The 13,343-nt window shown below is 42.4% G+C and overlaps 1 protein-coding gene and 1 pseudogene across 22 annotated transcripts in view; one reads left to right on the top strand and one right to left on the bottom strand.

The window, feature by feature from the left end:
• Positions 1–13,343, bottom strand: part of UNC79 (unc-79 subunit of NALCN channel complex) — a 282,253-nt gene that overhangs the window by 69,814 nt on the left and 199,096 nt on the right. For 20 of the 22 annotated variants that reach the window (XM_086708939.1, XM_086708942.1, XM_086708934.1 and 17 more), the window contains 4 exons: positions 10,237–10,353; positions 7,343–7,426; positions 2,701–2,803; positions 313–453 (listed from right to left, as the gene is read on the bottom strand). In XM_086708939.1, the coding sequence (XP_086565065.1) occupies positions 313–453; positions 2,701–2,803; positions 7,343–7,426; positions 10,237–10,353 (445 nt within the window). The remainder of the gene's footprint in view (positions 1–312; positions 454–2,700; positions 2,804–7,342; positions 7,427–10,236; positions 10,354–13,343) is intronic. The other 2 variants (XM_086708940.1, XM_086708926.1) reach the window with 1 other exon arrangement.
• LOC112855232 (large ribosomal subunit protein eL6 pseudogene) lies at positions 3,740–4,615 on the top strand (annotated as a pseudogene).

The raw sequence follows: 13,343 nt of genomic DNA on the forward strand, positions 1-13,343 counted from the left end.
GCACAATTCTGAGTACCATTCTGCACACCAGCCTATGCAGTCATTGAGGGCAACAAATATTAGACTTTTCTTAGTGCAGTTTCCTCTAGCTTTATCCTGACACAGTGACATTGTGACTCATGACCAACACAGCTAGGGCATTCAATCAAAAGCTTGGTCCATTCAGTTTTTAAAATTAATCTGCATTGATCCCACAAATATCAAACACCTATAAGGTTACTGAATGTTTTGCTTCTGAATTGATCGTTTTTATTTCAAGCTGTAGACTGAATAAGGCCCCTTCCCCCCACCGAAAACACAAGTGATGTTCACCTTCCCACAGACTGCATTATATCCAGCAACAGCGGGGCTGCCAAGTCTGGGCTTAGGTGAATGAATGTGGAAAGGACCACAATGGCCAGCCCAAGGGTTTCCTCGTCATATTCTTCAAGAATGGCCCCACAGTCATGGCATCTGCAAAGAAAACAGAGGAACGCTGTCCACAAAAGCCGACAATGTTTCCAAGACATAACAAAGTATATACAGCCATTTCTGGTGAGTCTTGGAGAAGTCCCCAAAGTCCCCAAAAGTCTGCTATTTAATGCGGTCCCACTCTCATAATCAATAGTAGACTCCAATGCCACCCTCACCGTAGACACAGAAACAGCACACACGGCGGAAATCAGGAAGGTTCTTTAAATCACTGAAAAGATTCAACTCACAAGCATCTGGCCCACAGTGAGTGCCAATCAGAATAACAGTTTGGAGCTTCTGGTTGAGGGATTTCGTGCATGTAAAGTTATTGCTAGAGATAGTCAGTAACTAGATATTTTTTTCATTTGTTGAAAAGAAAAATGCCTTAGGCACAAATGGAAGCTTTCCTAAACTGTCAGCTTGAAAAATGTCCCATTTGTGGAGGCAAGATAGGGGGGTTAAGCCAAGAGAACACTCTAGAAAACGTGGGGAGTCTGGATCATAGTCTCTTCTCTACCACTCACTCAGATCAGCCTTACGAGCTCCCCACGCCTACTCAGTGTAGTGTGTAAAAACACAATGGCCCCTGCTCCTACGTGCCTTCCAACTTATTGCTCTTTGTAGTGTCTAATGTAGGTTCAATTTAGTTCATCTCAACCAAAGCCACAGCCCTTCTATTCAGCCGCAGCTAGTCAGCTTTACAAAGTGAAGGGGAAAGCCTCCTGGGAAGAGCGAGTGAACTAGAGTGCAATCACTAGCACAAACTTATTTAGGAACTTCCTAAATGCAAACTATATATATGAAGTCCCTGGAGGCGCCTGGGTGGCTCAGTCAGTTTAGTGTCCAACTTTGGCTCAGGTCATGATCCCACGGTTTGTGAGTTTGAGCCCTGCGTCGGGCTCTGTGCTGACAGCTCAGAGCCTGGGGCCTGCTTCAGATTCTGTATCTCCTCTCTCTGCCCCTCCTCCACCCATGCTCTGTCTCACTCTGTCTCTCAAAAATAAATAAATGTAAAAAAAAAAAAAATTAAATCATGAAGTCCCTGGCAAACAGACCTTTTTAAAAATAGAAGATTCACATTTGGAACTGAGAAAGAAGAGAAACGGAGTGCACACAAAGATTGGGACATGGAGGAGTACACAAATGGGGACATTGTACTGAAGGAGGAGCCAAGAAGAGCCCTCCTCACGCAGCGAGGTGCTCCCCACGTGGACATCCCAAGGCAGCTCTTCACGGTGGACACCTTCACTTCTTCAGTAATGACCGCTGGCTGTGGCCGGCTGCACGGATCTTCACGCCGGCCCCTGACAACACACACTCTTCCTCCCTTTATCCCAACCTACCTGACATGCCACCAAACTTGGAATCCTGCAAGTCTTATTCTTTACCATACTCACTGAACAGGCACCTGTGTGCCAGGCAAGGTATAGGGAGCTTAGAGTATAAAATACAGAAGAAAGAGTCCCAGGCCCCTAAGGGACTCCTACTCAATTAAAGAACCCATGTGTATAAGCAACTAAATAATCAAAATACAATGTGGTAAGCAGTAGAATAGAGAGATGTAGTAAATACTATGGAGATTAGGACAATGGTATGATGAATTCTGCCTTGTGCAGTCAGGGACACTTTGCCTTTAGCTGGGTCCTGAGGCATGAATAGTTGTTCACCAGGCACAGAAAGTCCAGAGAGAAGGGCACCTATGTAATCACAGACGGGAGAACACATCAGGCATGCTCTGGAGAAGGGGAGGGGGCTGGGGAAAGAGCTCCCGGTGAGGAGTGGTAAGGCCGTACCTTCACAATCTAAAGGGCCTTTATTATGATCAAAGGCATTTGCACTTTATCCCAGAAGAAATCTGGAGATATTGAAGGCCGACAAACCGTGAGGTGACCTTACTAGTTTGGGATTCAGAGAAAGGATACTGCTGGCAGGATGGGAATAAGAATCAAGTCTCAAACTGAGTCCGATCCTAACAATCTGAACCTTCTAATCATCAGTAAGTGGATATTATTTGCATTTTTGTCCAGACTGAAAAGGAATGTGCCCTGGCAGAAACAGATGCTGTCCGTGCAATGAGACTACGTTTCTAAAACAACAAGTGCATATGAACACTTGTGGCTATGGCCAGTTGAAGAACACGTTATGACTTAAAGCACTGCATGACTCCTCTGGTGCTTTCTCACAACCATGGTGAGCGAACTATCAGACTCTGTAAACACGGGGAGCGGAATGACTGTGTGAGCTTACTTGTCTGTCATCACCGTCGGCTGCTCGTCCGTGAATTCTTCGGGTGCCGGCACAAACATACTGACGATGCTGGGCGCTGACAGCAGGCTGGATTTCGTGGCGCCTGGGTGAGCAGCAATGAGACACCTGGTGAATAAAGGTCTGTTTCTGGGGGCCAGGAAAAGCCCCATCCTCCTCTTAGAAGTCTTCCCAAGATCACACGGGATACGACATGATCAGCAACACTGCATTGTGGTAAACCCTCAAAGGTAAAATGAATTCAAGAAAGACTGCGATTTGTTTCTGTTTGTACGATTTCAAGAGCTAGACTCCTAGCTCTCCCTTTGCCTTCTGACTTGGAGAACATCAGAAAGAGCTCAGGTGTACCAACAGGGGACGAAGACAAAAGTGGAAAAAGGGGGAAATCTATTCAAGGGCACCCTCAAATGAGTTACAGCCCTTATTTTCTAGGCATAAAGGGAACATGTCCTTATGATCCTACATTTCCCGAATTACAAATGTGTACCAACCCTAAAATGCTGCCAATTTGAGAAGAGAATAAGATCCCAGAACTCTACTTAAGTAAGGGGAGGTGTTTGAGCTATCAAATATCAGAACAGCTTTCTACTTTGGAAATTAGTATCATAAGCCCTGAAGCAAAAGACTTCATTTTTCAAACTGAAATATTTATGAGTGAAATATCAAGTGTTTTGAAGGAATCATCCAGTGACTTCAGCTAATAAATACTGGAGTTTAAAACTTTGGGTTTTGATGCCTTCAAAGAAATCTAAGGCAGGAATCTTGGCAACATGCTCTAGTGATAAGTACATCTAAAGAGCCAGCTGACCATTCTCTATTAAGGAAACCACCAGTGCTGGACTGATTCTCCAGGAACAGTGGAAACGAGGCACTCCAAGAAGAACCTCAAAGGAACAATCCAGGATAACGTCACGTTCTGCAGACTGATAACTGGGACTCAAGAGTTTTTCAGACAGCAAAGAATGCAGAAAATCTCAAGGGCCATTAAAGAATCTATTTCTCTTCTTTCCTGTCCTGTAAGATGGCGGATGCAAAAGCTGAGAAGCCAGATACCAAGAAGAAGAAACCTGAAGCAAGGAGGCTGATGCTGGTGGCAAGGTTAAGAAGGGCTAGGTGGCAAGACTAAAATGCCAAAGAAGGGGAAGCCCTGTCCTAGTCAGAGGAGTCGGAAGATATTCCTGATCAGCTATGTATTCCAGAAATACCACATACAAAAGGAAGTATTCAGCAACTAAGTCTAGGGTTGAAAAGAAGAAGAATGAGAAGGCTCTTGCTGTTGTTGCAAAACCAGTCAGTGGTGAGAAGAATAGTGGTACCCGACTGGTTAAACCTCACAAAATGCCTAGGTATTATCCTACTGAAGGTGTGCCTCAAAAGCTGTCGAGCCACAGCAAAACCCCTTTCAGTCAGTACATGAGGAAACTGTGAGCTAGAATCCCTCCTGAGACCTTCTTGATCATCCTCAGTGGACACCACAGAGGAAGAGGGTGGTTTTCCTGAAGCAACTGAGCAGTGACTTGGTATTTGTGACTGGACCTCTGGCCCTCCATCAAAGTTCCTCTGCATGCAACATACCAGAAATTTGTCATCACCACCTCCACCAAAATTGGTATCAGCAGTGTGAAAATCCCAAAACGTTTCGTTGAAGCTTACTTCAAGAAGAAGCTGCATAAACCCAACACCAGGAAGGGGAGATCTTCGACACGGAGGAAGAGAAATACAAGGTTATAGGGCAGCGCAAGGTTGACCCAGAAAGCTGCGGACTCGCAAATTCTGCCAAAAACCAAAGCTGTTCCTCAGTTTTAGGGCTACTTCCAGTCTGTGTTTCTGTGTTTTCTTTCACAAATGGAGTTTATCCTCACAAATCGGTGTTCTAAATTTCTTACAAAGAACCTAATTAAATAACTGATCCATTTACAAAAATAAATAAACGGTTTCTCATCAAGAATTGGTAATTCAGTGCTGAAAAACAAAACAAAATTGTATGATCTTCCCATAAATAGGAGAAAAATAATGATTCAGGGAACTGGTTTTGAAAAGAAATAACGTAAAAATTTTAGAGACCTAGTAAAGTAGGCAATGTATTTCAATATGAGGGAGAAAAAGAAAAAGGGCATTGAAGCCTTTGAAGAATCAAGATGCTTCCACACTGTACAGACTCCCTTACCTGATCAAAGGCTACAAAGTATGTTTATGAGAAGCAGGAGGCCCTGTAGACCCAAACAGCAAAGGAAAGTATCTAAAAGCATCTTTATGTCACTTCCAAATGTCCCTCATGGGCATCTAATTTTACTATGATATTTAACAGATATTTCTGAGTAACATTCATTCCTACCTGTACCCAAGTGTATCATTAAAAAGGATCTCCAGTTGTTCTCATCAAGATGGTGCTTTGAGTTGAAGCAACGGTATTTATGATTGTAGCATAACTATAAACTGATGGATAATAGAAAAGGCAAGAACTGGGCCAAGATAACAGGTGGCATGATTGATCATTAAACACTAAGGTAAACAGCACAAAGTCACTTCAAGTAACCAAAACACAGAAGGTTGAAGTCCAATATTCCACATTTCTTAGACATTGACAGCCATGCCCACCAGATGCCAAAATGCCTGTGCTAAAAGTAGAAAAATTCAGCCCACAAGATGGTGATATATACACAGTTTTACTAGGAATGAGAAATTGAACAGAAGACCATGGGGGAGGGGAAGAAAACAAAATGGTTAGAGAGGGAGGGAGCCAAAACATAAGAGACTCCTAAAAACTGAGAACAAACTGAGGGTTTATGGGGGGTGGGAGGGAGAGGTGGGTGGGTGATGGGTATTGAGGGGGGCACCTATTGGGATGAGCACTGGGTGTTGTATGGAAACCAACTTGACAATAAATTTCATAATAAAAAAAAAAAGAAAGGAAAAAAAACCTCTTGACTCAAGGCTTTCAGAAGATTATTACCAATTACTATTAAATAGAAATCACAATTCAAATCAAGAAAAGGGATGGAATCAAAGTCATGTGGGTGGTTTCAAGCCAATTATTACCCAACACAAATGCCAAGACAATAGCATTTTTAGTGTTTTTGACAATAGCATTGTGAAGTTGCTTATTCACATGACAACACAAAGTATGTCATGCAATATTTATGGCAGTCATCTATAAACGATACTGGGTGCTGGCTCCCATAAGGCAACATTAGCTGAATCAATGGATTTCTGAATATTGCTAATAATATGGGAGCAGACTAATGTATAAAAAGAAGGTGGGAACCATAAAAGGAAGCTATAAGACCTCAGCTACTTTTTGTTAGAGCTGAGTTACAACTAAGTCTGTAATATTAAAGGCAATCCCATTATCCCCCAGTTGTGGGCAATACTTCTGGATAGTACCACTATGGTTCCCTTATTGAATACCCAAAGTGCACTCTATATGGAACTGGGAACAGAACTAGAAGGTTCTCAGAGACTTGAATAAAGAGAAGACTTCCTCCAAAGACCAAACCCAAAGCTGGAGATTTTGACCAAAGCCCCTTTGGGAATCTTAGAGATAGGGATATTATAAAGGTGTTGGTTTGTCTCAAAGCACACATGTACCCATCAGTCCCTTAGCTACATCAATGGACTTCTTCAGTTTACTGTGAAAGAGACTCACTTTCTGTCTTTGTTCCCATGACCTCATTCCGTTTTTGCTGCTACTAACTTGGTCACTGGACCGTGGATAAGCACCAGAGTTGTTTGACCATCCTGACTTCTGTTCATAAAAGCTTTTCCTAGGCCCGTAAGTGAGAAGGGTCTCACCGCATACAGGGGCTAAAACTGCTACTCATTGCCCAATGAATATTAGCAAAAGCCAAAGATAAATGTCTCCTCGTTCCTAAGGAAAATTAGAAGAATGGTATGGTTCTGAGTGATATGGTCCTAAATAATAAGTCTGCTTGATTTAAGGAGCTAGCTAAGAGATGTGGTCATAGTTCATTTGTTTGTTTTTTTATTTTTATTTTTTTTACAAATGATGGTGAACCTTACTTTATGAATTGAAAAAGAACGAAAGTAATGATTAACTGGCCATGAGATGAATTTTGAAAATACATATTCTGATGATCTTGGCACAGATTTGTCTTCAGCTTCCTCCTATGAGCAGCATAAAGCCCAGTGTGTATTTGGTGCAATTTCCAATTTCAGATTTCAAAGAAGCTATTCATCTCTGATCTCAGCATTCTAGAATGAACACAGATAAGCTAGACCATGTTCAGAGAAGTTACACAACAATACAGACACCTGACATGTATTAAGAGGAATACCAAAAGACCCAGGGACAGTGGTCTAGAGAAGATTGAGGGAATACGCAATGCATGGCTCTTTTCAAATGTCTGAAAAATTATGTGAGGGACTAGACTTGTTTTGTGTGGCCCCAACGGTTAGAAAGTCACCCTAAGGAAGAACTTTCTGTCGATAATGGTCAAAGATGAGGTGCCATGCATTCCCAGCCCCTGGAGGTATTTTAGCATGGGGTGTATCCACTCCCTGGAGCTGCTGAAGAAGAGCTTTCAGCCCCCACTGGGGGACCGGGTGATTGACATACACAATGTCTTCCAGCTCATCCAGTCTGAGATTCCACAGCTCAACTAACCTCTCATTCTCAATGGTTGTCCCTCCAGGTCAGGGTTTAGGCACATCGGCACATTGCATTGGCGTTTCCCGGGCTGTATCTGTTCTGTGGATAAATAGAACATTTCAGTCTTCAGTGTGGTCAGTTTATCACGACTCACAATACAGAGAATTTAACAAATAATTTCTTGGGGCTGTTTTTTTTTGTTTGTTTGTTTGGTTTTTTTTTGGTCATTGTTATTGTTGATTATTGATATTTACAGGAAACATCCTAGATGTTAGGGGAGGGTTGTCTGGGCTTTCACTACAAACCTTTCATTCAGGTATATGAAGTGCAATTAAAAGCAGGAGAGCATCTAAAACTGCCGCCCAAAAAGTGCAGATTTTCTACCTCCTCACCAAGAAAGCTCAGATACTATCATCTCTTGATATGAAATGAAAAAAAAAAAAAAAAAAACAACAACTGAAAGGCTAATGTCACAGCCATGAAATAAATGTATTATGCAACTCAGTAAATATATAAGTGATCATTTGAGGCAATGGCCAGAAAAGTCATACAGAAAACATGTGGAACTGGTAGCAAGGACATGGCAGATGTTTCACTGAGGGCTGGGGAACAGGAAGAAGGGAACAGGGGAAGAAATGGAGGAGTGGTGCTTCTGGAACACTTGTTTCCTATGAAAGATGAGCCAAAGAAGCAACCATCGGATGTGCACGGATGGAGAAGAGGCAGGTATTCAACGAGCAAGCAGGTGCATGCCGAGGTGAATCGATCATGACCCAGGTTTTAGACTGCCTTTCGCAGTGTCTACGTGATTAGACTTGTTCCTCTGGGGACCAGTGAGTCACTGAGTCGACACGTGTAGTATAAAGTGGCACACCACCTAATACCGAACTCTACATTCATCGATTCTCCCGTGGTCTTAGATGCGGGGAAAACTTTTTGTGGCACTAATAAAAACAGGCGTATTGAGATGACTCTCCAGTGGGACTTGGTGGCTAGAGAACCAACTTGGAGAATGGAGAACAAGCCCAGGAAAACGGGTGAAAGAAATTCAGGCAGCATGTCAATGGTGAGTATTAAGTGAGAAGCCAGAGTGATGTGAACAAGGCTGAAGTTTGGCTGAATGTGAAACATTCAGTTAAGTGGGTTATTTGGCATCATGTAGATTTTCTAAAATTAAAATTTGGGTTTGACATTGAGATCTTTTTGCCTTTTTATAACTCTACTAAGTCAATCAAACTAGGTTGCAGTTGTAGTCTGAATCTGGAATGGTTAGCTTAGACTGAGGTACTTGCTACAGAAAACAGAAGCATGGTAAAATAATCTTCAGAGCCCCAGCTCAACCTACCAAAAGTGGGGGGTGGGGGAAGCATTAAATTATCAGAGAACTAACCAAACAAATGCTTCCATTCTCAGTTAATCACATAGTTTCCTCTCAGTAGAGGGAGAAACAGAGGGGCACCTGGGAGGCTCAGTCAGTTAAGTGTCTGAGTCTGGATTTTGGCTCAGGTCATGATCTCACGGTTCATGAGTTCAAGCCCCACACTGGGCTCTGCACTGCGGGATTCCCTCTCTCTCTCCCTTTCTCTCCCTCTCTCTGCCCCTCCACCACCCCCACCTCACTCTCAAAGTTAATAAATAAAGAGAGAAACACAGTCCTCTCTGGTGTGGACAGAAAGACTCCACCTAGACCCAGTCAACTGTCAAGGCTGGTTATCCTATCTTTCTCCTTGTCTCTCTTGCCTGTTGGCTTTGGGCCATTACATTTTTCACTACCACTTACCACCAAAAAGAAGATAAAACAAGAAACCTTTAAAATGTTAAGAACCCTTATAAAGGCCAGGAGAGTTGAAACTATTGGTTAAATGTAGGCTTGGGTATGGTGTGGGGGCCTAATTTATCTAGCTCTCCTTTTTGGAAAAAAACAATGGATGGGGGTGGGGGAGATAAGATAAAATGTATGTGATGATGATAGTTTTGAAAAAATGACAGTATGTCAATATTCTGGTTTTGTAGACATGATAATTCTCGGCCATAAGGAAGGATATTGAAATAATAATCTCATATAACTATGGCCAGAAAGTACTAAACCAAGACACGAAAATAGTCTGGTACAGGTGTTGGTCCCCAGAGCATACCACTGTAATAAACTGTATCACTTTCATAGTGCATGCATGTTGCAAAGTGCTTTCACATATGTCATCTTGTAACTCAAATGGCCCCTGTGATTAGAAAAGAGAAACACGAAAGGCAGGCACTCAAAAGAGCAGGCTTGCAAGTAGTACGTGCTCGGAACGTGGTAACAAAGTTTAGAAAATGCAGAGTGATCATGTTTAAAATAGATATGTCAAGGCAGCCAGTTCTTACTTTAAAATTGAGGTTAGATGCAACGCCACTATATAAGCATGAGGGTGTCCAACCTGGTGGCCCTGCCGACTGAAGTACAGAGCTCATATTCCCAAACCTACCGGCGGATCATGACATCGCTAAGCTATGTTGTTAGTATCAGTATTAGTGCTAATATTCCCTTATTTGGGGTACTTTACAACATAGAGAATATTGGTAAACTGGTGTTTCTGTTTGTTAATCCGCATTATAAAATCATAATTCCACTCCCTTCTATAGGCATTTACGTCGTTTAACCCCCAGATAGGTAACCTAATATCTGGAATCTGGGTCTTAGAGGAGAAAGAGTTGGACCAGCCTAAACGGACAGACAGGTGGCTCTAGAGAACTGGGAAAGTTTAAATGGACTTATTTATTCATTACCGTAGGTTTAAAAGAAAAAAATTACTTGAACCACAAAACACAAGAGAAACATCTAATCCTTAACATGAGAGAGCAGAGGGGACACACAGAAAGTGGCATTAGCTGATCTGAGAGGTAAAACAAGAAGAAAAGGCTTGACCCACCAGTGTCCCAGTTGCTGATGTTATGGGGGGCGCTAGACTGATGCTCCAGCTGTCGCTTCATTAACTGGCTCATTGTTAGAGCTCCCAGGGATCCCCTTTTCATCTGCCTATACTGAGCTATATGGAGGAAATTAGGACATCATTACTAGGGGGCATAAATTTCCACAGCACACAAAGGCTCTACAAATCCATATAGAATCTTAATTGAATCTTTATTGGCGACTTGTAATTGTTCAGCAAATTGTATGCTCTTGTCCGAGGCAAAAATTAAGGCACATTGCTATTCCCGGTGCCTTTCTTCCCTCAGTAAAGAAAGAAACAGTGCCTATGAGCATTTATCTGTAGTCTGTAGAATACCTACAGTTGCAACAATGTGGTTACTTTCATTTACTTTTTCATTTGTACACTCTGCCTTGTTCCAGAAAGGATTCAAGGCATATAATACTACTTTGAATTTAAAGCTTAACTTCTTTTAAAATGGAGCCTGTGCATCCATAGTTTAAGGCTCCATTATATCCCCGTAAGGTGCCCATATATATGTGTATACATGTATGTTTTGGACTAAAATGACACATATCAACCCCAATTTTTAGAGAGGGAAATTGAAGCAAATGAAATTATGTTACTTGGGAACCAAGTAGCAAATGGGGTGGTCATAAAATCAAAACATGTTGACTCCAAAGTCAATGCTGTTTCAATCTCTGTGTGAGCCTCTGCCTACTGTTTGGGAAATGTGAATCGAATCACATTCCACAGGTGTATTCCAGTACACATCTTTGTTTTAGAAAATAATGGTAATATTTTTATCCTGCGATTTAAGCATTGACAAATGCCCCACCAAAGAAATGTCAAGTTATGAGCATTTCCAAACCAGAAAAACAATGAAAAAACACTTCTTCCAGTAGACTGTTGAGTGAAAAAGCAACTTGCCTCCTACCCTCCTATTCCTCTGTCAGTGTCCCCATCGGTCTCTGCCACCAGCCCAGTGAGAAAAGCAGAGAATCAGTGATGTGCCTTTTCTACATGATCCCAAACTCCTGGACATTTGAGAGCATGTGGTTATTCACTCTCTTATGAGGACAATTTCAGAAACCGAAGTTCTGAACTGCAGGCCCTAGAAGGGGATGGTAGAAACCGGGATGAGTGGATGGCCCCTGGAAAGCTTTAAATGTTATACCCAGGCTTCACAATCACCATACCAAGACGGCAACTTGGTGAGATGTGAAATCAATTATAACATTTTGAATGTAATTAGCATGCTGTTTGATTCATGGTAGTCACGGCATGGTTAGCTACAGAAGGATCATCTAGCAAACTGATCCAGAGAGAGGGGTGTGATGGGAATTCTTGTGTCTTGGAATCCATGTCAGCTAAATTCACCAACATGGGAAATCTCTGATTCTTGTTGACTGGCGGAATTTACAATGTTATGACTCACTGGAAATGGTGCAGCTTCAGGTAAAATACAAAAGCAGAAATCTTCTAGAAGGCTTAACCAATTTAAAAATTAGCATGCTCAAAAGAGGACTTAAAACCTCTAGTGATTTCATAATTTCTCCAATTCTCAGTTGTTCGTAAAGACAGCAGAATTCCCTGAGAGTAAAAACCCTTAATGTTTAGCTCCGTGTGTGGGGTGCCTGGCATGACGCCTCCAAGAACACACCAGCAAGAGCCATCTAATACATGCTTTTAATGGAGAGGAGGAGGAAGGTGCAAGTGTAATGATGCACTATGCTAACTCCAAAGAAGCCAGATTCAGTCATGACGTTAGGATCATGAGACAGTGGATACACTTATTTTACGACACATTTAACTAGCACTCAAGTCAAGCTGACTTAGCCACCCTATCCCAATTTATACCCAACTTGGAATTCTAATTAGAATTTGCTATCTTCTTTTTTTTTTTTTTTAGATGACTCATGTAAATTAGGAGGAGAGAGAATACACTTGCATGATTTTAGTATGTGGGCTTAAAAATGGGCGTTTTTTGGGGCGCCTGGGTGGCGCAGTCGGTTAAGCGTCCGACTTCAGCCAGGTCACGATCTCGCGGTCCGTGAGTTTGAGCCCCGCGTCGGGCTCTGGGCTGATGGCTCAGAGCCTGAAGCCTGTTTCCGATTCTGTGTCTCCCTCTCTCTCTGCCCCTCGCCCGTTCATGCTCTGTCTCTCTCTGTCCCAAAAATAAATAAACGTTGGAAAAATGGGCGTTTTATTATGTTATCAACAGACTTTCATGAAAAAAGAGCAGTTACATTCAGAACCAGCTGTCCTTCCCTGCTACCAAAAGGGCAAGTAACTGTCACTTGAAAACACTTTCTTAGAATTTCTATAACCTCTATTATAAGTGAATTTGAGTTATTCTAAGGCAGTGGGTTATACCAAAAAAGAGCACGGACTTGCAAATCAAACAGACCTAGCATCAATCCCTGTCTCTATCACTTAGTAGCCACCTGACTTTAGGTGAGTCACTTAGCCTCTGTAGCCTCTGTTTCCTGGTCTATAAAATGGGGTCAATAATACCTGCCATGCGAGGCTGATGTAAGGATTAAGATAACAATGTGTATAACCATTTGGCACAGCGCCCAGCCAAAAGTACCAAATAAATGGTGGCTATTATTACTACTATGACTATAAAATCCTTGAACAAGGGGTGTCTCTTATTTATTCACCTTTGACCCTCAGTCGCAAGCACAGGGCCCGGCACCTAGCAGACAATACATAGTTGGTGAATGAACAAATGCATGAATGAATGAATAATGAAGATGACGAGGTTGTTCCATACTACCAGTCCAGCATTTAAGTTAGGATCTTTATTTGGTTTTCAGGATCATCCTCATTTAAAAGACAGAGAAAAATTAACCAGCTCCTCAGGCAGCGTTCACATGGAACACAAAATAGGCCAGCGCGTGGGATGAGGGCTGGCAGGAAGTGCACCTCTGTATCTCTGATTCCCGCTGAGAGCCTCCCATGCTAGAGTCCCTTCACTGGCCCCACTGAGCCAGGTGGGCACCTTACTGTCACTTCAATGGAACTCATGCTCTTCAAGGACCAGATCTAGGACCCGACCACAGAAGGCAGTTTCAAAACAGTTGCCTCCTACAGATCCTGTA

Source organism: Puma concolor, chromosome B3, assembly GCF_028749965.1.
Source record: "Puma concolor isolate L17-30 chromosome B3, mPumCon1.1.hap2, whole genome shotgun sequence".
Classification (NCBI taxonomy): domain Eukaryota; kingdom Metazoa; phylum Chordata; class Mammalia; order Carnivora; family Felidae; genus Puma; species Puma concolor.